Genomic DNA, 26,317 nt, shown 5'->3' with positions numbered 1-26,317 from the left:
TGACGATTGCAAATGAAAAGGCTTTGTGCAAGATGGGTGCCTCATTTGTTCACAGCAGATCAAAAATGCACTCGCATGAAAATCTCTGAACAGTGTTTGGAGTGTTTTAATAAGAATAAAAATGATTTTGCGTGTTGATTTTTTACTATGGATGAGACTTGGATTCACCATTACACCAGAATCCAAACAGCAGTCAAAACAGTGGACAGAAGCCGGTTTAGCACCAAAGAAGACAAAGTCGGGTTCCATCAGCAGGAAAGGTTATGGCATCAGTGTTTTGGGATGCTAAAGACATTTTGTTTTTTAATTATGTTGAAAAGAGTAAAACAATAACCGAGGAATATTATTCCAATTTTTTAACCAGACTAGATGAAAAAATTCGTGAGAAAAGACCCTATTTGCAGAAGAAAATAAATCATCTTTCATCAGGACAATGCGCCTGCCCCCGAAAGGTGTTTTGGCAATGGGAAAATTAAGGGATCTGCGCAATGAATTATTGGAACATCCACTCTATTTCCCAGATTTGACTCCCTCTGATTTCTATCTCTTCCCAGAACTAAAACTCTTCCTCGCTGGTCAGCATTTTTTCGAATCAAGAGGTAATTGCAGATGTAGAGGCGTATTTTGCAGATCTTACTGAGAATCACTATAGGGTTGGGATAATGGCGCTGGAGCATCGCTGGAATAAATGTATTAGTCTTAAGAGTTATGTTGAAAAATAAAAATAACGTTGAAATTATAAATTCATTTTTTCATAGTTAGGCCGAGAACTTTTCAGACCACCCTCGTAATTATTGTAAGACTTGCTGACTTTAACTGTATGTGTTTTCCAGATATTTAACTTCCATACTTTTAGATGAGAACTATTCAGAACATTCAAAATATCTCAATGAAATATTTTAATAACATTTTATTGGTTGATCTGTGTAGTTGCTTTATTTGACTTATTTTTTATATACTGTGCTTTCTTTAATAGCATTTCTCAAAATCAGCTGCTTAATATCATGGCTGAAAATTTGCAGAATGATAGTAGCTCTGTTGCTGCTAAGGTAACAGATGATCTCTCAACAATTAGTCAGAAATCAGTGATATGCCAGAATAAAGAACCAGAAGTGCCAAAATGTGAAGTGATCCATATTGCTATTGTATGTGCAGGATATAATTCTAGTCGTTCTGTTGTTACCCTCATTAAAAGCATCTTATTTTTTCGAAAAAATCCTCTTCATTTTCATTTTATATCTGATTCAGTAGCACAGCTCATCTTGCAGACTCTTTTCAGTACATGGGGAGTCCCTGGAGGTATGTAAATTTATTTCTTCCCCTTGTTCTGTTGTAGATATATTTTAAAAATATGTTTACTACAAATTTTGCTAATCATAGAATTATCCCATACTTATTATAATTCTTGAAATTGTTAAGTAATTTAAACTAGTTATTCTTTACATTTTCTAATATTAAAATAAATGAATTTATTTAGACATTATTACTATAATTATATAGAATATCCATGAATTTCAGAAAATTCAGTTGCACATGCCCTGCCATTTGTATTATGTAATGTGGATTAAATGTTCTGATCATTCCCCCCCACACACACACCAGGCACCAAGAAAGGTGTGTGTGTGTGTGTATGTACCAACTTGCTGAAAGATCTGTACACTAGAATGGTTTATAACTGTTTATTGACAGTTATAAATCATTCTAGTGTACAGCTGGCATGATTTAAAAGAACAATGTTTGGCTTTATGAGCAAAAAAAAAAAATTTAATATAGCATTACTTATCTGCATTTTAACCATTTATATCATGGTCAAAAGAAAAAAAATATTAAGAGCTACAGAACAGATGAAGACAGGAAAGGTACCAGGTTAAGATGACATTTATATAGAAATACTCAGAGCCCTAGGAGAAAATGGAATAGAAGAGTTAAGGAAATTATTCCACCGTATGAACAAGGGAATTAAGCATGAAATCTGGAAGGAGGCACTTTGAAGTTTGAAGAGAGAGCACAAGATGTCTATATATGTTCACTGGGTATCTACAGATGCTGTATGGTCATTCTGATGCTCGGTGATGTGCCACACCAGGCCTCACCATGTAATGCTGTTGTTTGCTTTTGTGGTGGCCTCAACTCTCTGAAGATCAGTCATTCCACACATACCATCCATCCATCTCATTGATGGTCTACCTCTTTCTCTTTTTTCAGGAATTTTACCTTCTATTACTGTTACTGTGGCATCTTCAAAATCAGAATGATACTGGCTGAAAGTGCAGAAAGCTGTTTCTTTGTTTTATAGATTACAATGAAGCATTTGCTAGTGTTTGCCATAAGAAATTGATAGAAACATTAACAAAGAATAGGCAGGAATGACATGACTGATATCCTGTATATACTGGAACCAAACTTGCAAACATAAAAGTCACCAATGAACTATCAGAAACTTTTCAAATATAAAAAAGGTTCTTAGGGTTATATGCTTTCTCCTCTTCTGTTAAATCTTTATTATTATTATTATCATCTGACCTCTTTGGAGTCAAAGGACTCATTGTGGAAGGTTCATACCCTCTCATGCCAAAAGATCATCGAACTGTTCTTTGAATCCTTCAGTTTTCGCACTCATTCCACTTTTAAGCAATGCATTCAATCACTCTCCATGCAAAGAACTGACCCTTCTCATTTGCCTGTTCACATCATTCATATACAGCTTCCATGGACAGCCTCTAGTTCTACCCTTGGCTACTTCTACTCCATGAAATATCTTTTCCACATTAATCTGGTAAAAATCACCAACTTATATGTCTTAATCATATCCTCTCTTCTCTCTATTCAAAAGGCTTTGTAAATTGCATTCCTTCAGTCTCTCCTCATATCTGACATTCCATAGAACTGACACTAATTAGTAAACCTCTGGACCCTCTGCAATATATCTTCATCCCCCCCCTGAAAACCAGCTGACCAAATCTGTGGACACTAGTCCATGTCTTCCATGTCACTGTCGTCCTCATTATTGCTATAATCTGTTGGGTTGTTCTTACAATTTTGGCAGTGTGACACCTGAACTTCAAGTCTGTGTTCACCATCACTCCCAGATCTCTCATCTCTTCCACCTCTTTCAGAATTTCTCCATTAATTGTATACTCTACATCACAACCTTGCCTACTAAATTTCACGACCTTGCACTTTGCAACATTAAATTGATAGCTCCACTCATTTGCCCACTACCATAGTCTGTTCAGATCCTCTGGCAATGCCACAATGTCTATTCTACTTCTCATAGCCTTTTCCAACTTTTCAGCATCAGCAAACAGCTTCACATCTCCAGTTAAGCCAGTCTCAATATCATCCATGTACGTGTTAAACAATAATGGTCCCAAAACAGATGTCTGTCCAACAGCCAGTCAGTTATCCAATTTACTAGTCTGTTATCTAATCCTATCCATTTTAGTTTAGTTACTAGCTTGTCATGTGGCAGTCTATCAATGGTCTATGAAAAATCCAAGTACACTACCATATATGCAGCTTCTCTATCAAGTGAATTTGTCACTTTGTTGTATTACATAAGCAAATTGTTGAAACATGATCTCTCCCAAACAAACCCATGCAGACATCATAAAGAATACTGCTATTATTAACCCATTTCTGAATCCTAGTCCTCACCAACTTCTCTAATACCTTTAACAACAACCCCAGACAAACAGATATAATTTGTAGATCTAGTCTTATTCCCCCCCCTTCTTTGTGAAGTGGAACAATCTTTCCCACCTTCCATTCCTTTGGGACTTTCCCTGTTGCAAGACCTATGTTAAATAGTTGTGCCAAAGGTACCATTAACTCCATAGAGTCAACCCCTCAAGACACGTGGTGATATATTGTCAGATCCCATTGCCTTATTAATATCAAGTTTATTTATTTCCTTATATACTTTCTGCTCATTCACTATCAGTTCCTCCTCCACCATACCTTCTATACTCCAGCTTCTTCTGATGTTGCCATTACGAGGATGAAATATACTGATAAACTAATCATTGAATAATTCAACTATATTCTCTGCATTGGTTACCAATCTGGCAGTGTCATCAACTAGCATCATCCTCCTATAGTCATTTTTTCCCCTTCTACTTGTTACATATTAAAAGAACATGCTAAGATTTTTCATGGCTTGATTGGTTAACTTCTTCGCATACTGAATTTTTGCAGCCTTTACCAACTGAGTTACCTTCCTGGCCTGCGCTTTGTATTCTTCATGCAACAGATCATTACAAACATTCATCTTGTGTTGTCTCCAGTGTCTTCTCAAGATTTCACACTTCTCTTCATTCATACATTTTTACTCCTACCTTGTTTAGTCTTTTCAGCTTTGGGATATACTTAGACATTGCTTCTGTTAAATAGGTCTTGAATCAATGCAATACCCGCACAGTATCTATATTCTTCCCACTCAACTACTCTTTCCCTGCATTAGTTCCCAGTTGTCTCCTAAGCTTTCTATTATCACTAGTCTCATATTTTGACATATATCTGATTTTTATAGAAGCTCTCATGTGACTGGCTGAAACCCAGGTGATCACTTTACAGTAACTCTTGCCAACTGGGGGAAGATTAGACACTCCATTCACGATCATCCTCTCTTATGATATAACCAGATCTAAGACTTTTAATGCTCATATGCCCTCCATTTTATGTACTGACTAAGATAGTTGTCCCTTAAGAACTCAAGAAATTCATTCTCCTTATTCCTTAATGCTATCTCTTCATTCCAATCAATATTGCCATAGTTGAAATCACTCATAATGATCACTTTTTTCTTGCTCACTAAGTCAAGTTGCCTATACATTTCTTTGTCTCCACCTTCCACTTTCCCTGGCCTGTAGCAACATTCCACCAAACATCTCATTCTGTTAACCTTCACTTCACACTATGCTGCTTAAAAACCACTGCCACTTTTTTCTTCTTGTATCTCATCCATGCACGGACATAATTCCCCTGCTATCAACAGCATGACCTCCCCTCCCCTTTCCTTCTTGCCTTTCCTGTCTTCACTCAAGAAACATCATAATCCTCTAATTTCTATTCCATCAAGATGTCATTCTCATCCATGTCATTCTCATCCATGTTTCACTTATTCCAACTATCTTTGGGCATGTAAACTCAATCAATGCAACAATTGGTGTAGTGTGAGAGTGTTGGACCTGGTTATTGGTTCAGAGGATATATGCATAAGTAAGGTGTCCTCTTTACCTCCAGTTGGTGAAAGCGATCATGTGGTATTGACTTGGGAGGTTGCAAAATCCGTGGATTTTTCTGTTAAGAAGGAGTATATACGGAACTACAGGTTAGGCAATTTATAACAAGCTTTGGAGTGAGCTTGCAGCCATCCCATGGCAGAACATATTGCAGGGGAAAGATGTTAGCAGTGCATGGGATAAAATCAGTGGGTATCTGAGGAAAGCAATATCAGATTGTGTCCCCATGGTCAGGAAGACAAACAAGCCAGGCGTTAGATGGATGAGCACTAGTATCAAGCTTGATCTACAAAAAAATAAAATATTATGGAGAATGTACAAGGAGAAATGCAATCAGTACACCCATGAGCAGTACAAGGCTCAAGCTAGGAAGGTTACCAGCATAGTAAGAAAAGCTAAATCTGAGTATGACCTTAGCCAATGAGATCAAGGGTAATCCCAAAGAGTTCTTCCGCTATTTGGCAAGTAAAAGGAAGAATGACTTCTGAAGGATAACTTTAGTGTGTGCTGATGTTATTGAGGTAACAAAATCAAGTCGAGCTACTGAGTGATCACTTTTCAAAAGTCTATCACCCAAGTGAGGATATATCTGTCCCTGTAGCAACAACTAATGTAATAATTGAAGCTAAGAAATCAGAGATATTTAATATATTGCAAAATTTAAATGCAAACACTGCTGTAGGTTTAGATGGAATATCAGCTCGGGTGTTGTGTGAATGTGCAAAGGAATTGTCAGCCCCTCTTACTTGGATATTTAACTTACGTTTGAACTCTGGTATGGTCCCTAGGGAGGGAAGTTAGGCAAAGTGGTTCCTTTGCATAAGGGTGGCTCTAAAACTGCGGTAGTTAATTACAGACCAATCACCATCTCAGGATTAGTGGTATAAGTATTGGAAAAGTTGGTTAAAGACAAAATTCAAGAATGGGCGGATCGGGATATGATACTCTATAGAGGTCAACATGGTTTTGTTAAAGGTAGATCCTGCCTTAGCAATCTATTAACTTTTCATTATAGAATGACATCTGAGTTGGACAAAGGAACTGGCTACACTAAGGAACTGGATTAAAAGATTACCAGCTGTGTACTACATTGATGGAACAGTACTCCAAGATATTGATGAGGCTAGGGACTTAGGGGTGCTGGTAGATAGGGAGATGAAGTTCAGGGGACACATTGCTAAGGTGTCCAAGATTGCACATAGGATTACTTGGATGTTGAGGAACACACTGACATCCAGAGATAAAGAGGTTATTATTCCCTTTTATAAGGTGTTGACACTTCCACATTTGGATTACTGTGCTCAGGTCTGGTCACCTGGATTCCTTGGAGATGAGGAGGCTGTGGGGAGTGTTCAGAGAAGAGTGACTAAGTTGGTGAGTGATGTAAAAAATGCTCCCTGCATTGATAAATTGAGAGCTTGTGGATTGTAGAGGTTGGTTGATAGGCGGAGAAGAGGGGATATGATAGAAACATTTAAATTACTGAAAGGTTTTTATAGGATTGATGCAGGGGAAATGGTTCAGCTGTGTGATAGTGATGGAAGAATAAGAAGTCATCCCTGGAAATTAAAAAAGTGTGGTCAACAAGGGTGTGAGAACAAGGTTTTTTGCCTGGAGGGTGGTGAATGAGTGGAATTCATTGCCTGACTTAGTTGTGAGCTCTTCGTCTGTAAATGAATTCAAGAACAGATTATGATAGATATTGTTTATGATAGTTTGGATCTCCCGCAGTGAGTCTACTGACTCCATGGAGGTACCCATAATAATAATAATAAAATAATAATAATAATAACAATTTCATCCCCCATATTTCTGATACTTCCGGCATTTCTTAAATAAATTCATTATTTACGAATTCCGAAATCCGGCATTCAAACAATTCATTTCTTGGTCTTACTCATTCTGTTCCCTATTTGTGACTTCTCCACACCTGCTCCTGTCCACTCATCTTCTGTCCCACATACCCCCCCCCCTCTTTAAATCTAAAATACTGTATTGATTGCTAACAAGTGGAAGACTTGCCAAAATTAATAGAGAAAATAAATGCAGAGAGTGGAAAGTATTGCCTTGCATTATATTCTAAAAAAATTGCTGTTATGATAATAAGAAGAGAAAAATATACTTTAAAGTTAAAAATCAAACTAGAAAGTCAAATGATACACGTATTTAGGACATTTAATTACAGAGGAGGTTGTTAGCTGAAGGGAATCTTGGGAAGGGAGGGTAGTGCAAGAGCTAGAGATAGTATTCACCACCAAACATGAAGGACAAACCTTGACTGGAAGGCAGTTCAAGGAATTATGTGGGCAGACTTCAAAATGTGGAAATAGACAATGAAACTTATTTGTGCCTGTGTTCCTACAGAAGGAGAAGTGGGGGAATTTTTTGAGTCTTAGAGAAGGCAGTTGACATAAAGCAAATGGAAAAGTTGCTCCTTGTTGGAAGTCTAAACAACATAGTAGGAAATGAATCCCAGTCTTTTGGAAAAATTTTGAGAAAAGAGCAACACTAATAATAATGGTAATACCTGTTGGATTTCTGTTCAGTATATGGAGTAGCCATCACTAACACCATCTTTGAACATAAAGATGTGCACAAGTTCATGTGGAAAGACACATGAAAATTAGAAAACCCTCATTGGCCCATATTATTATTGATAGTGATATCGTGATGCTGGTTCAGGATTTAGGACATACTGAGGATTTGAAACTGAAAGCAATCATCACTTACTTTTAAGTAGGGTAAAGATAAATATAACATTTTTTTTCACAATTTTCTTATACGTTGTTCTTTTCAATGTGATATTTATTTTTACCCTACTTTAAAAGTAAGTGATGATTGCTTTCAGTTTCAAATCCTCAGTATATTCCTAAATCCTGAACCAGCCTGAACTGCACACTGAACTACAGAAACATTCAGGAAACAATGAAAGAAATCAAAAATGCAGCAGTGATTAGAAATTAACCTAATTTAAACAAATATGGATACATAAAACTTCTCAAAATTTGGGAAACAACAATTATAAGAGTTCCCATTTACATCCTAGGCCATCTTCAAACACCCATAGAGGGCACACCACCTAGATAGGACTTTAGATTTCACCCACATGTTTCATTAAGTATTGTGTGTGTGTGTGTGTGTGTGTGTGTGTGTTACGAGTCCCCTGAAGATGTCTCAGTGACTGAGACTATTGGAAGCATTGAAATTAGTTTTTAATCCTTTCCTAGTGCTGTCAATACTCCATTAAACCTCCAACACGATGTCCTTCCAGCACTTAACATATGTATATACTTATATATTTGAGAAAATTCAATGTTTGGTAATAAGAGCACAGGTTGCCAGATTGCCTATTCTTGTCCTCCTGTAGTATTAACATGATACAGCTATACACTATAACCTTTTGTAAGTGAGATTCATGTTTTAAAAAAAATCAGATATATCATTTAAAGGCTTTTTTTAAAACTATATGAATTTTTGTGTAAGAATGCTTAGAAAGTGGAAATGCTATCCACTTAGCCAGCCATGCTAACAGAATTAGTTATACAGTTGTTATTAAATTTATGTGAAAATTATTATTATTATTTATTATTATTACGTGACACCTCCAAGGAGTCCACAGACTCATTGAGGGAGGGCACATACTCTACAACTCTCTGTCTCCAGCACTCAATTCCACCAACCACAACTAACTGCAACTACACCAATGCCATTTACCGCCTATCATCACCACTAGTATTTCTACAGACAACCACAGCATCCATGCCCACAGCGGGATTCGACCTTCAGCCTTTTGGCTGGAGAGCAGATATGCTAACCACACAACCAACCAGGCCTGCATGATAGCCGGCAAAATACTCAACAATATATTATTGATTTTTATGCATTGTTTTCTTTGCCTCTACACCCCCATGATGGTACATATCTGGAATTTGATGAAGTTTTATTTGATATCTTTATAAAACTTTAGTCATAAAATGTATTCATTTCTTAAATCCATATAAATAAAATGCTTATTTCGATAGGTACTAATAAAAATTATTTAATGGAGAAGGGATGTGATGAATATGTTAACATGGATTGGGGAGGGTGGCAATATGTTAAATGAGGAGACCTGGTTTAAGTTGCACAAGTCATGAATAAAGTGCATAAAAAGATGAAAAATCTTCATCCTTGTTGCAGTTAATGTTGGAACAGTGGAATGACGATAATTGCTAAATTAGTTTATACTGTGTCTTTTTAAATGAAACCCCTCATTCTGCAAAGTGTAATTGCATGTAAGAAAAAACAGGATGTGAGAACAGTATTGTTTATGATTTTTAAAAATGACTTTAAAGATGGAAGTTGTATAAAAATGTGGTGAAGAAGGGTGTGAGGAGTAGATTTTTTATGTGAAGAGTTGTGAGTGAGATGCAGGTAATGTGGTGAAGTAATAACTAATATTATGATATTATAGTAATAACTATAATTATGATAGACACGTTGTTGGATGAGTGGGCTGCGATCAGTCTGTCGACTCCATGGAGGATAACAAAATAATAATAATAATATGAAGTAAATTTTTAATTTTGATCTGTTATCAACTTACTCAGTCACAAGTAGTTTTTCAGAGCAATCGACACATTATTATTGTTAACACCAGACCCCCCCCCCCCCCATGGAATCAAGACTCATTGCAGGAAGTACTGTTACAAAGCTCATCAAAATATGTTTAAAACTCATTCCATATGTTCACATTCACTACACTGTTAGGCAATGCATTCCACTCATGAACCATTAACCATGCAAAGAACCTCTCCTTATGCCCTTAGCCACACACACTCATACAGTTTCCAGAGATGGTCCCTTCTGCCTCCTCACTCTCATCCTATGAAAATTTCTTCCACATTAACTTGGTAACAACTCCTTGCTAACTTAAACAACTCAATCATATTCCCTCTTCCCATTCTCCTCTTCACAATGCTTTGCAAATTGCATTCTCTAGAATCTGTTTTCATATCGCACATTCAGAAGACCAGTTACAACGTTAGTTAGTCTTTTCTGGATCCTTTCTAATATGTCCTCACAAGGACCTGAATTTCAGGGGTCATTGTGACTTCCCAAACTTCAGGTCTTTGTCCACCACTCTCAGCTTGCTTGTCTCCTCAATCTTCAGAATTTTCCCACCAAGTGTATACTTTGCCTCCCATCATTGCCTACCAAATTTCAGAACCTTACATTCAATCATTCGGTTCCATTCAATATTGCATAAACATCACCGGTTTGATTAGCTAATAAGCAGTAGAAATAGAATTAGTAAGTGCAGTATCATCGACAGGGTGTAGCATAGAGGCAGCCTGCCTGGCGTGGCTTAATAAGGGTGCTCATTCAGCCATATTGCAGTAGGCGGTGTGGCTATGCTAACAATTCCAGTTAGTGTAGCATGTGTGGAAAGAAGTTTTTCCAAGCTATATTATTAATTGATTAATAATATTAATTAATATTATTATGTAATCATTTTTCTTTAATGTTTCTCTTGTAATAAAAACAAACTAGCAATTGGAGATTTTCTTATATTTTTGTCTTATAATCCATCAGGGCGATATTTAATTGTTTGCCTTAGGGCGCAATCTAATCTGCGATGGACTTGAGTAAGTGTATATCAAGCAAAGAGAGAGTGAGTGCCCAATGCAGCAGATTTTTAACAGATTAATGGGAAACAATGTCCATTTTCATAATATCCTAAACGGCTTTCAAGATTTCCTCAATTAGTGCCTTAGTAGTCTAACTTTTCTTCAGATGTGGCACAGTACTTAATAAACTGTTGATGGGTCAAGTAAGCAAATAGCTCAGTTCTAGAGAAAGTTTGTGTTATTCAGTGATAAAAAATTATTCACAATCTTAAAGAAATTCTCAAGCATCTACCTTGGTGAGATCGAAAACCATAGCCTTTAATGGCAAGCAGAAGTATTGCATAGGCCATTGAGCTATAATCCATCAGGGAGATATTTAATTGTTTGCCTTAGGGCGCAATCTAATCTGCGATGGACCTGAGTAAGTGTATAGCAAGCAAAGAGAGAGTGAGTGCCCAATGCAGCAGATTTTTAACAGATTAATGGGAAACAATGTCCATTTTCATAATATCCTAAACGGCTTTCAAGATTTCCTCAATTAGTGCCTTAGTAGTCTAACTTTTCTTCAGATGTGGCACAGTACTTAATAAACTGTTGATGGGTCAAATAAGCAAATAGCTCAGTTCTAGAGAAAGTTTGTGTTATTCAGTGATAAAAAATTATTCAATCCTAAAGAAATTCTCAAGCATCTACGTTGGTGAGATCGAAAACCATAGCCTTTAATGGCAAGCAGAAGTATTGCATAGGCCATTGAGCTAGAAGCCACATTGATAACTACATGATTGGTAATTCTCTCTCAGAAGTTAAAAAGACATTATAATAAATATAATGTTATAAATTTGTATAAGGTTTTCTAGAGCAGCGTTTCCCAAACTGTGGGTCATGGCCTCCTTGTGGGCTGTAGGTTTTGTTGAGAGTGGGCTGTGAAATAATGAAACCAAATGAAAAATCTTTTAAGACTAAATAGATTTTTTTATCTTAAAAAAAATATTTAATTTTTATTATTTATTATTTCTTTTTTGTTATTTTTTTATATTTTAATGGAAAAAATCACACATTGGTGTTGGTTCACAAATTTTGCTTCCTGTGTATTTCAGCATTTAATGAATATTAGTAAATATATGCTTATTCATATAAGTTTCATTTCAAAGCAGAAATCTAAGAATTGCAGTTTCAAATATTTCACCTGACATTGGTGTAGCAGTATTGAAACACATCCATCACATTAAATTGTTATTAAACTTCTTTTATGTTTTTAATTCTTTCTTCATTACTAATCGTTTTACGTTTCATGTGCTTGTACTGCAAATGTACAATAAGGTAATATATCTATATATATCGATAGATATATATAGATATATATATAGATATGTATTCTATCGATAGATAGATATAATTGCCAATGATTTTATGCATGAGTTATGCATGGAGAGTGGTGTGGAATTTGTGGATGTGTGGAGTGAGTTCGATGGGCAAAAGGATTTATATAAGATGGATGGGTTACATTTGAATGGATTTGGTGTACGGAGGCTTGAAAAGTGTTGATGAATGAAGTGGAAGTGGATGTACAGACTCAGGGAAACTAGATTTATTAAGGGGTGGTAGATATGCAGACTTTAGGGAGGCAGTTGAGTGTATGAATGAGTATAATATGCCCAAGCGAGTACGAAGGACAAGAGATCAGAATGGGATAGTTAGTATAAGGCATCAAAGTAGCGATGGGACTAATGGGCTTTTGCAATTCATGTACACTAATGCCAGGAATATTAGGAACAAGAAGGAAGAGTTTTTGGCCTTGGTTGGCACTTCCAGGCAACAGGTTGTTGGTATTAGTGAAACATGGCTGACTGAAGATGATAAAGCTAGTGGGATTGAATGCGATGGGTATAGCGTGTTCAGGAGTTACAGGGAGAATAAAAAAGGGGGGGGGGGAAGTGTTATTGATGATAGCTGATGAGTTGCAGCCAAGGGGTATAGAAGTTGAACTGCAGGATACAGAAAAGAGCACATTTGAGGCTATTTGGTGTGAGATAGAGTCTAGCAGAACAAAATATACAATTGGGTGCTGTTATAGACCAGGTGATGGAATAGATGGTGGGGATAGTATAAATAGGCAAATAGAAGAAATGAGTGGAAGGAGGATAATTATTATGGGTGATTTCAATTATGGTAACATTGACTGGAAAGAGGAGAGGGCACATGGGAGGAAGGAATTGGATTTTATGCGGTTATTAAGGGACAACTATCTGCGACAGCATGTAGTGGAAAATACTAGGGGGCAGAGAGTGCTTGATCTAGTAATTGCATCTGAGAATGTGGCTGTAACGAACATGACCATGTTGCCACCAATTGGTGAGAATGATCATAAGGTCATGACTTGGGCGGTGGCTAAACGAGTGGAATTTACAATTAAAACAGGGTACATGTAGAATTACCGGGCTGGTATGTATGACAAGCTTAGGAGTGTGCTTGGCTCAGTGCTATGGCATGTAAAACTGCAAGGGCTGGATGTTGATAGTGCATGTGAAGTGGTTAAGAAGTGTTTGCAGGAGGCAATGGTTGACTGTATACCAAAAGTCCGAAAAATAAATCGAGGGGGTTAACTGGATGAATAACACTATTAAGCTTGAGCTGCAAAAAAAGAAACAATTGTGGAGGGAATTTAAGGAGAAAGGTGACCAGCAGGTGCAGGAACAGTATAAAGCTCAGGCCAGGATGATAACAAGGGTGGTAAGAAAAGCAAAAGCAGACTATGAAAGAAAATTGGCCATTCAGGCTAAAGACAATCCCAAACAATTTTTTCAATATGTTGCAAGTAAAAGGAAATATGTTCATGGAAGAATGATTTTAAAAAATGCTGAGGGTAGGGAGGTAACCGAATCAGTCAATATAGTGGAATTACTGAGCGAGCACTTTGCAAGAGTATATCATCCAGGTGGTGATATTGCAGGAATGGAAGAACCAACAGCTTATACTGGAATTGAGATGAATGAAGTAGGGTTAAATAGCCTATTTCAGAACCTCAATGTCAATACATCTGTGGGATTGGATGGTATACCAGCTTGTGTCATACGTGAAGCGGCTAAAGAATTGTCAGTGCCCTTGACCATTTTGTTTAATTTGAGCCTCTGGTCTGGGTCAGTCCCAAGGGGGTGGAAACAGGGGAAAATAGTTCCACTGCATAAAGGAGGTTCCAAGACTGCTGTTGAAAATTACTGGCCAATCAGCATAACAGGAATCGTTATCAAGGTCTTGGAGAAAATAGTCAAGAGGAAAATACAAGATTGGATAGATGAAAATGGGATACTGTATCGGGGACAGCATAGTTTTGTGAAGGATAGGTCATGCCTCAGTAACTTGCTCACGTATTATAACACAGTGACGGCTGAACTGGATAAGGGTAATGGGTTTACAGTGATTCTACTGGACCTTGCTAAGGTCTTTGACAGGATACCACATGGAATTCTAATCAGTAAATTGCAGCATATGGGGATGGATATAGGGTTGGTGAGATGGATAGGAGGGTGGTTGATGGAGAGATATCAGAGAGTGGTTTATTCAGGAGCAGAGTCCACAAGATGGCCTGTGACTAGTGGTGTGCCACAAGGATCTGTTCTTGGACCACTGCTGTTTAATTTGTTCATTAATGATATAGGAAAGGATCCGAGAGCAACAGTTCATTTGTTTGCGGATGATGCAAAGTTGGGTAGGGCAATAGTGAATGCAGATGATGTCAAAATTTTGCAGGATGATTTGGATAGATTAGAGGTCTGGGCTAAGGAGAATGGATGTCAATTTAATCTGGCAAAATGTAAGGTTATACATTTTGGGGTGAAAAGATTAGCAGCAGTTTACTACATTGGTGGAACTGTACTCCAGGAAATTGATGAGGCATGAGATTTAGGAGTGTTGGTGGATAAGGAGTTGAAGTTTAGGGGCACATTGCAAAAGTGGCCAAATCAGCTCATCAAATCACTTGGTTGCTGAAGAATACATTGACAAGCAGAGACAAGCAGGTTATTGTTCCTCTGTATGGAGCCTTGATAAGACCCCATCTAGACTACTGTACCCAGATTTGGTCACCTAGGTTTCTTCTTGATGGGGAGGAGGTTGAGAGGATCCAGAGGCAAGTGACCAAGATGATAGCAAGTCTGTGGAATGAACCTTATGAGAACAGGTTGAGGATTTGTGGGTTGCAAAAATTGGTTGATAGGCAGAGGAGGGGAGATATGATTGAGACATTCAAATTACTGAAGGGTTTCTATAAAATTAATTCAGAAGATATTTTTGAGAACAGGGCTGGTTGTGGGAGGACTAGGGGACATCCATGGAAACTGGGCAAAAGTGTGGTTAGTAAGGGTGTTAGAGCTGGGTTCTTTACTTTTAGAGTGGTGATTCTCGTAGACAGGCTTATACGTTGGTTATGCATTTCTAAATAACTTAGGAATTGAAACAACGTAGATCCGAATATAAATTAAATTATACTTTAATAGATATTTCCGATATTTCGGCAATGTCACATTGCCATTTTCTAAAGGAACTTACAAAAAGGCAGGTGCACACAGGCAATAACAATACAGTAACTGAGAATGAAGATATGAAGCTATCGTTCTCCTAGAAGTCCTGATGGTGCCCTCTGGCGGGCTAAGTAGGCGTTCTTGGCCATTCGGCTGAAGGTCTGCTGATGTATGCCTCCCAAATTTGGGGCAGTCGCATACAACCAAATTTGTTGAGGTTTGGAGAGTTTCTTATGGCAGAGGCTGATTCCATAAATAATCTTTCGAATTTATATTTGCTCCGGTGTATTATTGTTGCTTTCTTCCACCGTATTCTGTGGCGAGTATCCAGAGCGTGGTCTGCAAGACCAGAATGGCTATACTTGTAAAACCTAGTACCAATGTGAAGGCAATAGTAACATTGGTAAGCCTAGTACATTGGTACTAGGCTTACCAATGGCTCTATCAGAGAATTTGCCTTTATTCCACAGGTTGCCTTGTTCATCTCGGATCCAACAGCAACGGAAAGTAGTTGCTGGTCACCGCCGCCAAGCTTCCTCAGCCGTGCAGGGTGAAAGTAAAAGAGTCTCATCATCGGCCTACTGAATAATGGTGGGGTCAGAGTGCTCCTGTGAGAAGATAAAGAAGGGTGAGGAAGTGACAGAGAGGTTAAGGTGGGGTACTGGGGGGGAGGGGAAAAGGAGAGGAGAGGGAATAGAATGGAGAAGGTGGATGGGGAGGTGGGGAGTAGGGAAGAGAAGAAATATAGGCCTCAGCTCATATTATACACCTTGCTAGGTTTATAATATGAGTTATCATCTGATAGCTCCACGCTATCAGATGATAACTGTTCACCCCGCTGGACCGCCTGGCTCACAAGATCAAAAGGACCATGAAGGTAGCCGGTGCCCAGGTGACCCGCCTCTTCAGGGCAGCCCGCCTCAAGTAGGCTTGCACTGCCTGAGTTCTCCATCCGGACTACCTCCGTGGGAGACCAGGGAACAAAACAAACCATAAGTGGGACGCAGAGACCAAGGAAATTACTAGAAATGGAGCTTCTGCTGCTGCAGATGGAGGTCTTAAAGCAGCAGCAGCAGGCAGAACTTGATGGAGTTATTTCTGACATTACACAGGATTGGAGGCAAACACCACTTGTTCTTAAATATGGTGTCACCCAGAGCCTCTTTTTCGAGATGTAAAAACCTCCTCAAGGAACCGTAGAACTTGTAAAAAACGATCTGAGAGAGCTCCAACAGATTGGGAGGATTAGTAGGATTAGAAAATTTCTTTCTTACCTTCCAGATGTGGTACTTAAGTTCATTAATGATAAATACCACTAACTTCTGCTTGTTGTTATCTGGGGGGACGAACTGCAGGAAGATGACGTGCTCCTGCAGCAGGAGGGGGATGCGGAGCATGTCGCTTAGCCTCTTCCAGATGAAGATGGAAATGGGACACCAGTAAAAGGCGTGCTCTACGGTGTCCAGGCTCCCGCAGAAGTTACAGAGGGGTTCCGGGTGTTATGGAACCTCCAGATGTTGATGTTGACTGGAAGGTGTCCATAGACAATCCTCCATGCCAGGTCCTTTCTTGACGGGTAGCCTTGATGTTTGGAGAGGTGGCTGAAGAGGATGTCATTGTTGATGACTCCTAGATCCGGAACGTTGGTACGGAGGATGTTAAAGAAATGTCTGTACCAGGTGTAGCTGTTCTGGATCCCGGCGGTGTTCACACCTGATGAGCGGAGTTGTTGCATAAGCTGGCAAAGTCTGTTGTAGTCCTCTGGAACAATATCTGCGTTGGGACCCTAATGGACTTGGATCCCAAAAAGGGGAAGCTTGAAGCCTAAGAAATACCGCACGGGATGGTTGCAGGGATGTTCAGTCTGCAGTATCCTGCTAAAATGGAAAGCGGTATTGCTTAGGTATCCAATGTTGAGGAAGGGAAGGGGAGGCCGAACCCCCCCCCCCAAACTTCTCTGGAAGTTGAAGGATCTTGATGTCAACTTCCTGGCGTAGCTTGCCCCCAGAAGAACTTCAGGGGGGGGGGCTTCCTGTAAAGCCAGATTTCCTGATCCTCGCTGATGTTGGTGATGTTCAGGATGTGCTAAAGTGCAGGGCATATGATGGTCTTGATGGCAGAGGCCCTGGGGGAGAGTGACAGTTGTCCATTTTTTCCAGTACTTGAGCTTCTCGACGGTGTTGTTGTCGAGATATTCGGTGTTGAGTACAGGCTATTCAGCAAATGGGACCCCCAAGATGGTGAGGGGGTCAGCAGTAGGGACAAGACCTGCAGGGATGTTGTTCAGGTCCCAGACTCCATACGTCTTGATCTTAGTTTTGTCGAGGTTTGATGTTAGCCCCAACACTTTAAACTTCTCTAAGATGTTGTAGAAGTTCAGTATGGAGTCGTCGTCCCTAAGGGTGCCCACCACGTCATCTGCGTAGGCAATCCTCTCACCTTGGAATCATCCATGGTGAGAGGAAGTGGAATTCCTCTGATGGCACGAGATCTGTTGACAGCCTGTAAGAATGGCTCAAGGGCTAGTGCAAAGAGCAGTGGACTAAGGGGACACCCTTGTTTGACCCACTTCTGGATGGTAATGGGGTCAGATAGGTCTCCGTTAATGAGATGAGTGGAGCTGTTGTTGTAGCCTCCTCTGATGATGTTAAGGAGTCCACTGCTGATCCCGACTTTCTCCAGGATGTTAAAGAGAAAGGAGTGCCAGACGCTGTCGAACGCTCGATTAAGATCAATAGTCAACAATGCCATGGAGTACTTTTTGATGTTAACCAGACGTAGCAGTTCTCTGATGAAGATGAGATTGAACTCCATCGATCAACCAGGAACACCATGCACTTGTGTACGTTCGATGACATACCTCATCCCGATCTTCAGTCTGTTGTTGAGAACACGGGCGAGGATCTTATAGTCCGTGTTTGACAGACTGATGGAGCACCAGTTCTTGATGTTGGAAGGGTCCCTGTTGGTTTTCAGGATGAAGACGGTATGGCATTCCAGAAATTCCCATGGCATGTTTCCAGTGGTAAGGAAGATGTTGAAGATTGCCTCATGGCAATCTTCAACATGGGGAGAATGGGGAGGATGTGATCCCAGGCCTCTCGGTAGAGTTCTGTGCTTAATCTGTCCATCCCAGGTGCTTTCTTTGTATGGCATTGCTTGAGGGCTGATGTTATTTCGGCTGCTGTAATCGGTGCATCGAACCCTGCTTGGATGTGTGCAGGGAAGGGGTCAATGTTCCAACAGGAGTGATCCTGGGGGGGGGGTACTGTTGTCTTGATAGATGTTGGTATAGTACCCCCAGAAGGCATTCAGGATGTCAGGTGTAGTGGTGCGAATACACCTGTCTTTCGTGATGGTGGTAATGGTTCGCTCCTGCCAGAAGTTGACGTAATGCCTGTTATAGAATGGCCGATTGCCTGTCTTCCGAGCGGAGGTGGAGATGGATCTTAATGTTCTTTTCTTCCATCTGCTTCTGTCTCTCCATTTCAATGTCGAGATTAATGTCACGGATGGTGTTGTGACATGGAAAGCCTTGCCGTTGGCTGGCCACGAACCAGCTCCTCTCCTTGTAGGTCACGGAGCCGAGCTCTTCTGAGGAAGGCACGTTCCTGGCCCCAATTTATCATGTTGTCTTTGATGGTAAGATTGCTCCAGGTGGAGCACAGTTGGTTAAGCTTGGCTGAGCACAGGGACGGGAAGTCAGATGGTAACTTACAGGGACTCGGACCAACATCTACAGCTTCTAATGGATGATAACTAAGCACGACTAATTTGTGGTCCGAGATGGAATAATTAATTAGAACGTGCCTTATTGTCTTGGCTCTGGAGACAAGGGAAGGTGACAAAGAGGCAGTCGATCCATGTGCCGATGCCTTGGCCTGTCCAAGTATAATCCCAACAGTAGGGGTTGTGAACCCTCCAGATGTCTGTCAATTGGAGGTTCCTAAGTTGAATTTCCAAGTCCCTGTAGCCAGCTGTACCTGAGTTTGGATTATCCCCTACTTAATCATAGGCCGGGTCAGCCACGCAGTTGAAGTCCCCCATCAAGATGACGTGATGGGCACCGTATAAGTATGGAGCGACCAGAAGAATGCTGGTCTTGATATTGCATTTGCCAGGGCATAGATGCTAATGTATCTAGTGATACAGTCCCGGTACTTCCAGTCAACGGCAAGGACTCTCCCTTCTGTGTCCCTCTGGATGTTATGGAAGGCTCCAAGGAGTGTGGGGGGGGGTAGCATAAGGAAGCGGCTTCCAATTTAACACACGAGCTCGAGAGGACCTCGAACTCGTGGTGAACATTCTTGATTCTGAAGCTTGTTATTTTATTTTGGACAAGTTCATATTCATATAGGTTGAACTGGGAGCCAGTTAGTTTCTTTATTTTATGGTTTATGCTAGGATTTTGAGAGGGAGTTTCCACTTCCATTTCGGACGCTGATGTTGTTGAGTCCGTGCTGTTTTTGGAGAGGCTTCGATGGTTCTTGTCTGTTTTAGGGGAAGCTGCTTCCTTCCTTTTTTTTGGAAGTTCATTTGGAAGTTCATTAGGAGGCAGAAGATCTTGTGTCCCCTACTTTGTTTTCTTTTCTTCTGCAGGGAGGGGGATGCTAGCTACAGCAGGGGAGGTCTGTGTAGCGTAGCGTCAACAGACGAAGCTTCCTCTGATGTTGTTGTTGAGGGGGGGGATAGTTGGTGTTGTGCTGTCCATCGCTTCGTCTGTATTACCCTTGGCTGTATGCTGTTCTTCCGTCGTTGTCATTGGTACGGCGGAAGTGGCCAAGGGGGGGGACTGCTTCCTCAGCAGATGTTGTTGCTGGGGGGGGGAAACAGTTTCTTCTGCTGGTGTTAGCAGGACGCTTCTTAATTTTCCCTAGTATAGTCTAGGAAAAAGTTTTCTCCCCGCTGGTGTTGGGGAGTACCGGAAATTCACTCACATCTCTTGCAGGCTGCAGGTTCAACGGCTTGATCGGTGCCCCTGCCCACTCTGCGAATGTGCACAGAGGACAAGATGTTATTTTGTGTTCTGCATTAGTGCACTTTCAGCAGGGGTGTGGGCACTGGCTAGTGATGCGCCCGATGCCGAAGCAGTTGAAGCACTTTGCTTGGGGACAGTCACTCCCCAGATGTTCAATTGAGCCACATTGCAGGCACTGTATCTGCACTCCGGGATAATTGACCATGCCATGCAACGTGCCGATAGTAACAAGGTTGGGCACAGGAGTACCAGGCGGGGTCTTCCTGGAAGACGCTCTTCTTAATGTTGCTCACTTTTTCTAACTTGTTGAATGTTTGTATGAGCACGTCGTCTCCGGCTTCGATGTACTCCATGGGGAAGCAGCTGATCTTTAGTTGGGACCCCACCATGGTAGGGGGCCACCTGCCCCTCCCTTGGACTTGGAAGCCCTCTTGTAGCTTATCTCTCGATGACATGTTTTTTACAACGAACAGAAATCTACCCCCCTCTATAGGTGGTGAAGGAGAAGATATTCTGCGCTCCTACGATCTCCTTAAGTACTTTGGTCAGAACTCTAGGGTTTTCCAACCCTGGAATCTCCACTCCTAAGGTCCAGGTCCTGGGGGGGACAGGGATCACTCGGCTCATCTTTAGTCTCTGCATGTATAAAAAAGAAAAAGAAAAAAAAATTAAGAGTCTTAAAAGACTCTGAAATCTGTAGTGCGTAAAACACACTACCAGCAGGATAATGTTGGTAACAAAATATAACAACGTTAGTAAAATGTTAAGAAAAGAGATATCGCAATAAAGCGAATCAACAAGCTTCCTCAGCCATGCAGGCTCGAACGGGAACACAGGAACAGAAAATCAAGAGAGAGTTTCAAATTGCACACGATTCTTTTTATTCTGCTTTCGAGTGCCCTCTTTCAGCACTTTACTCATTCTCATGTCTCCTTCCCATTGGTTGTCATGGATGACGTCACATCTCCTCCCTTCTTTGAGTACTGCTTTCATGGGAGGCTGTTATGCTCGCTTTCCTTGGGTGCTTATTCACCTTGCGTTACGTCATCAGGAGTTTCTTTTTCCTGCACAGAGCATAATTTACATCTATGTTTTCAACATTATATTTCTATGGTAGGCATGTAATTTAACATATATTAGAATTTGACTATAATACTTTCACAATTCATTTTAATCTACACTTTTTCCTACAGAAAGTGTTTATTATCTCCTTTTCTTGAAAGTACAGGCATATCTTTGCATAATTTTGTCTCTTCTTGTTAGATCATAGAAGAATGGCTCAAAATTTGATAGGACCCTTATTCTAGATCTAACAAACATAAACAAATATAAGTTCTTATCAGAGTCAATATATTATTTTAATTTTATCTTTTACTCTTTCAGTGGATGTGAGTTTCTATTTAGCTGACAATCTTCAAGCAGAAGTCTCATGGATTCCTAATAAACATTACTCTGGAGTATATGGTCTTATGAAGCTGGTCCTTCCTAAGGCTTTACCTGATACCCTGAATAAAGTGACTACACTTTACTTTTTTGTTTGTTAAATGAAAAATATAGATCACTGTACTTTTTATTTACTTCATTTTATTATTTATTATTATAGCATTTAGAATTGGTGGCAGGTCGTTAATATATACAGGATGTCCCATAATGTGTATGCCAAGCTTCAGAAAGTTGGTCACTCAATATAGTCAATATAGATCAAATCTAAAGTATAATGTGATTATATATGCATTATAATGAATGGAATGAATAGACTAAAAAAAAAAATGAAACTCACAGATAATTTTTAATTGAAAAAAAATTGGAACAGTATTCGATTTATTGTGTTATTCATCAGTGCTGAGGCAGTAACTTGCTCATGTGTACTCAGCCTGTCAGGTAGTTTGTGCTTAGTCTTCTTGGAAAGAAAGTTTTGTTCTCTCTGCTTGTTAATACAGACATCTTTTGAGTATCGATTGTATAATGAAAATTCATAAGTTGGAGAGTACAGGTTCAGGTTTTTCAACAATGTCTTTCCAAATAGTGTTTTTCATCTAAGTACATCACTGCTTATTAAATCTGGATCATTTCCATATACTAGGAAGTATAACATTCAATAATGTGTTTATGATGAAGAAGTACTGCAAAGGATCCAGCATGGTTCTGACAGGCTTTTGACAAGTTGCTTGCTACAACTCAAATATAGTACATTTACACCGCGAGTTGTAAGTAATGTATTCCGTAAACCTTTACATAACTCGAATTTTACTGTAAGTTGAATTTATTAATTACATACATACAATAAAATGTTCAATGGCTACTCATACCGCTGTTTTACATTAATTTTTTTGCCATTAATCAGATATTTCCATTTTTAATATTTTTCATTTTTAGGGTGATTCAAAAAAATCGATTATAAAAAAATTATCTATTGTATTTGAATAATATACATACTGTAAATATGAAAGTATGAAAAATAGATAATATAAAAGAATATAAAAACAAACTGAAATATTCACTTTTCAAATAAAAAAATTTCTTGTGACAGCTAAGTTATCTGTTCTGAGAAATGCTGTTCTACAGGAAGTTTTACCCCTTTCTATATCTAAGGCTGAGGGTAGTCAGGGTCATTTGAGTTGTCATCTTGACTTTGTTGTGAATGGCATCTCACAAACATGTCTAGAGTAGACTGTGTAGTCACATGCTTCTTGTCCTTGTCGATGGCCTTGTAGCTAGACATATCAGAATAGATACTACGGCTAACATTTTCGAACTGCTCAGTTTTCAGATCCATCGATTCTAATTTTGCTAACACCATGTCTATCAAGTTAAAAACCTCGGTTTGTCCCTTCATTGTAAATTTCTTTATATCTGGTGGTTCAATCGGCTTAGTATTTTCTTGGGAATTTCGGAATGCCTCCAACTGAATAAGGTCATCATTCATTAGCTCCTAACCGTGATGCAAAAGAAACTCTTTAATATCACTGTTATCCACTTCCAGCTCTAATTGCTGTTCCAATTGCACACACGTCTCCGTCACCTGCTGTAATTCTTGTGTTAACTCAGCACCGGTATCAGTCGTTGTTTCCTCTCCTTCCTTTAAAATTGTGGACCATTTCTGGGCAGAGTTTCTTCCACACAGCATTCATTATTGTTGTCTGCTTGATTTCATCCCAAGCCACCCTGATGTTTTTGATAGCATTAAGGATATTATAGTTCTTCCAGAAATCATGTAGAGTAATGCCCTTGTCACTATCAATGGCCTTGATTGCTTGGGAACATGTACACTACAGATAGCAGGCTTTAAAGGTATAACACCTTGATCCATAAGTTGCAATAGTGAGGTAGTTCTAGGAGGAAGGTAAGCAACTTTTACGTCAGGATGAAAGTCATCCAACTCTTCCGGGTGACTGGGGATATTGTCCAGTAGGAGAAGCACTTTAAATGGGATTCCTTTCTCGGCACAATATTCCTTCACCAGTCTCTGAACAGTACACGTATAACTCAAGCCTTGGTGTTGGATTTCCAGATTACAGACAGCATACTCGCATCAATATTCTTAAAGACGCGTGGTCTCTGGGAATGGTACACCGTAAGCAGTTTAAGTTTTTAAGTGTCCTGAAAAGTTGCTGCCAATCATAACAGTGATCCAATCTTTTGTAACCTTGAATCCAGACATAGATTTTTCTCTTCTGCAATAAATGTTCATATTGGCATCCTCTTCCAAAATAGAGCTGTTTTGCTCAGGCAGATATTCCTCCTCCTCAATTATTTCTGCCAGAAGTTCAGGAAATCGACTTGTATCTGCACTTGCTGCCTCACTCGTGATTTTGATGCTGTGCAGATTTGTACATTTCTTGAATCGTTCGAACCATCCAACACTAATGTTGTGACGTCTTTCTTCTTCGTTGTGTGTTCTTTTTCGCCTAGTGCAGTTTTCCAATTTATTTTTGGTATTCAGTCATGAGACAGTCTAGGCCTAATCTCTATATGGGTAATACTATACAAGAGTTAAAACAATAAGGGAGGTTATAGATGAAGTCGGTAATTCCCTAATTCTTTCTGCTGATTGATTCCATTTTCGAACACAAAGTTAAATATAAAGAAAATTTATATTTAACTACGCCACTCTGTGTCCATGGTTGTAAGAATAATGTTAAGGAATCAATCATCAGCAAGTACAATGCTACAGTAATCTAAATAAGACAGATCTTTCCTTAATCAAATTACCTTTAAGTTATATAGCAGTCATGGTTCTCTAATCTTTCCTTACTTTCACATTAAATAGAGTTCCCGCTTAGATCTGAACTGTTAAAATGAGCGGTGCAATGAAATGAACTCAGGCAAGATTCAATTTAAATAGAAACATTTAATACACTAATACATGAATTTACATTAATCAAAGAAGATCTAAATATAACTAAAATAATCATGAAATAAAGAAGTTCTTATTAAGACAATAGTAACTTCACAGTAGAGTATACTAATCGCAGTTAAATTCTTAACATATAGATTTCTACCCTTCTTAGAGTTATAAGCTTCTGAGTACAACTTTTAGACAAAGGTTATCTATTCAATATACTTCAACTGTTGACTCTGCTTAGCTGTTCAGGATATACAAAGCACATATTGCTAAATACACACCAAGGAATTCTAAAGTCCTGACAATCTATTATAGTAAATCTTAGTAAGTCAGTTTCTAACTTATATCACGTTCCCTTGGAACAAGCTTCAAGATATCACACATTCAAACTTGAACTGTCATTAAGGCAATACACTTCTCCTTTATTGTAATTACATTCACAAAAGACATAGAAAGGATTTTCTTACCAGGACGGTTGATATACTTTGCCTATTATCACGTGTTCTGGAAAACACTTCCTTGATTCTCAATAGCTTTCTCTCTTAGGTCACTTTAGTTTGATAGGATTCAGATTCACCATAACGCTTTGCTCTAAAAATGTCTATCCTTCAGGTTTCCTTCGCAATCCCTGTCATGCCTCTCGTCTTTCACAATTACAAGACGAGGGAATTAGAATCAGGATATGAACAAGAGCCCGCAAAAGGGTAAGAAAAAAACAGAGAGCTTCCTTGTCTTTTTAACCCCGGTTATCTCCTTTGCGCCTTGTTTCTCTCTCTTATTCCGCATGTCTCCTCCTTCCTTTCTTTGTGTCAAAATCCACCTCGTGGATCTTCGTTAGCTCGGCATAGTAACTAGCGCCAAAATATGCGCTGGCGGATGACTTCGTAATTTCATACAGCACTTAATTTCTGTTATACTGGCTATGTCCTTAGCAATGGTTTACATAAACGGACTAAGTTCCGAGTTTCCATGCACAGTTCACATAGGATATATATACTCTACAAAGAATTAGTACAGGATAAATAACTAACAAATATTAGAACATACAATTATTTTATAATTATGGAATATACATCGGTAAGTGAATAATTTTCTATTTGTCTGATGAGCAAATTTAGCTCAGGGAATGTCAGAGTATGTTAAATCCTGAATGAAATACTATTATATTATAATTCCTTTCATTCAGAATTTAACAGTAACTTTAAATGTACTCTCTGCGTCTGTGATGCTGGCCTGCTCTTTTAAATCCTTATATAAGGACATAGCCTTCTCCTGGATAATCAGTAAACTTAACAGTATCTGCTTCTGTGTCAGATCATCGATCCAGTGAGACAACAATTTCTCCATCTCTGATATTGGGCCCAGCCTCTTCTAGGTAATAATTGTGCCTTTCAATGCTACCGCACCTTTCATGCTTTCAACAATGCAAACTTTGTCCTTCACTATTATATTCATTGTCAAAATAGGTTGATTTATTTCCCGAGCTATTGTTGATAGAATTTTCCTGCCTTCATACATACAAATTATTTTCAACTTTTCTTCTAAAGTAATTTCAGACCTTTAGTTTTTAGATTTATGATGAGTGCATTTGGTTTAGTGTTTGCATTCCATTTTAAAGGTAAAAA

The 26,317-nt window shown here is 39.1% G+C and overlaps 1 protein-coding gene across 1 annotated transcript in view; it reads left to right on the top strand.

Moving 5' to 3' along the window:
* The window catches only part of LOC150104894 (xylosyl- and glucuronyltransferase LARGE1-like), a 413,744-nt gene that overhangs the window by 193,171 nt on the left and 194,256 nt on the right, over positions 1 to 26,317 (top strand). The window contains exons 5-6 of the mRNA XM_090396042.1: positions 977 to 1,299; positions 21,731 to 21,861. Coding sequence (XP_090252168.1) covers positions 977 to 1,299; positions 21,731 to 21,861 — 454 coding nt within the window. The remainder of the gene's footprint in view (positions 1 to 976; positions 1,300 to 21,730; positions 21,862 to 26,317) is intronic.

The sequence above is a fragment of the Typopeltis vanoorti genome, chromosome 7, assembly GCF_054136105.1.
Source record: "Typopeltis vanoorti isolate ZY-2024b chromosome 7, IOZ_Tvanoo_1.0, whole genome shotgun sequence".
NCBI classification, from domain to species: domain Eukaryota; kingdom Metazoa; phylum Arthropoda; class Arachnida; order Uropygi; family Thelyphonidae; genus Typopeltis; species Typopeltis vanoorti.
This window is presented reverse-complemented; position numbering and strand designations above follow the sequence as displayed.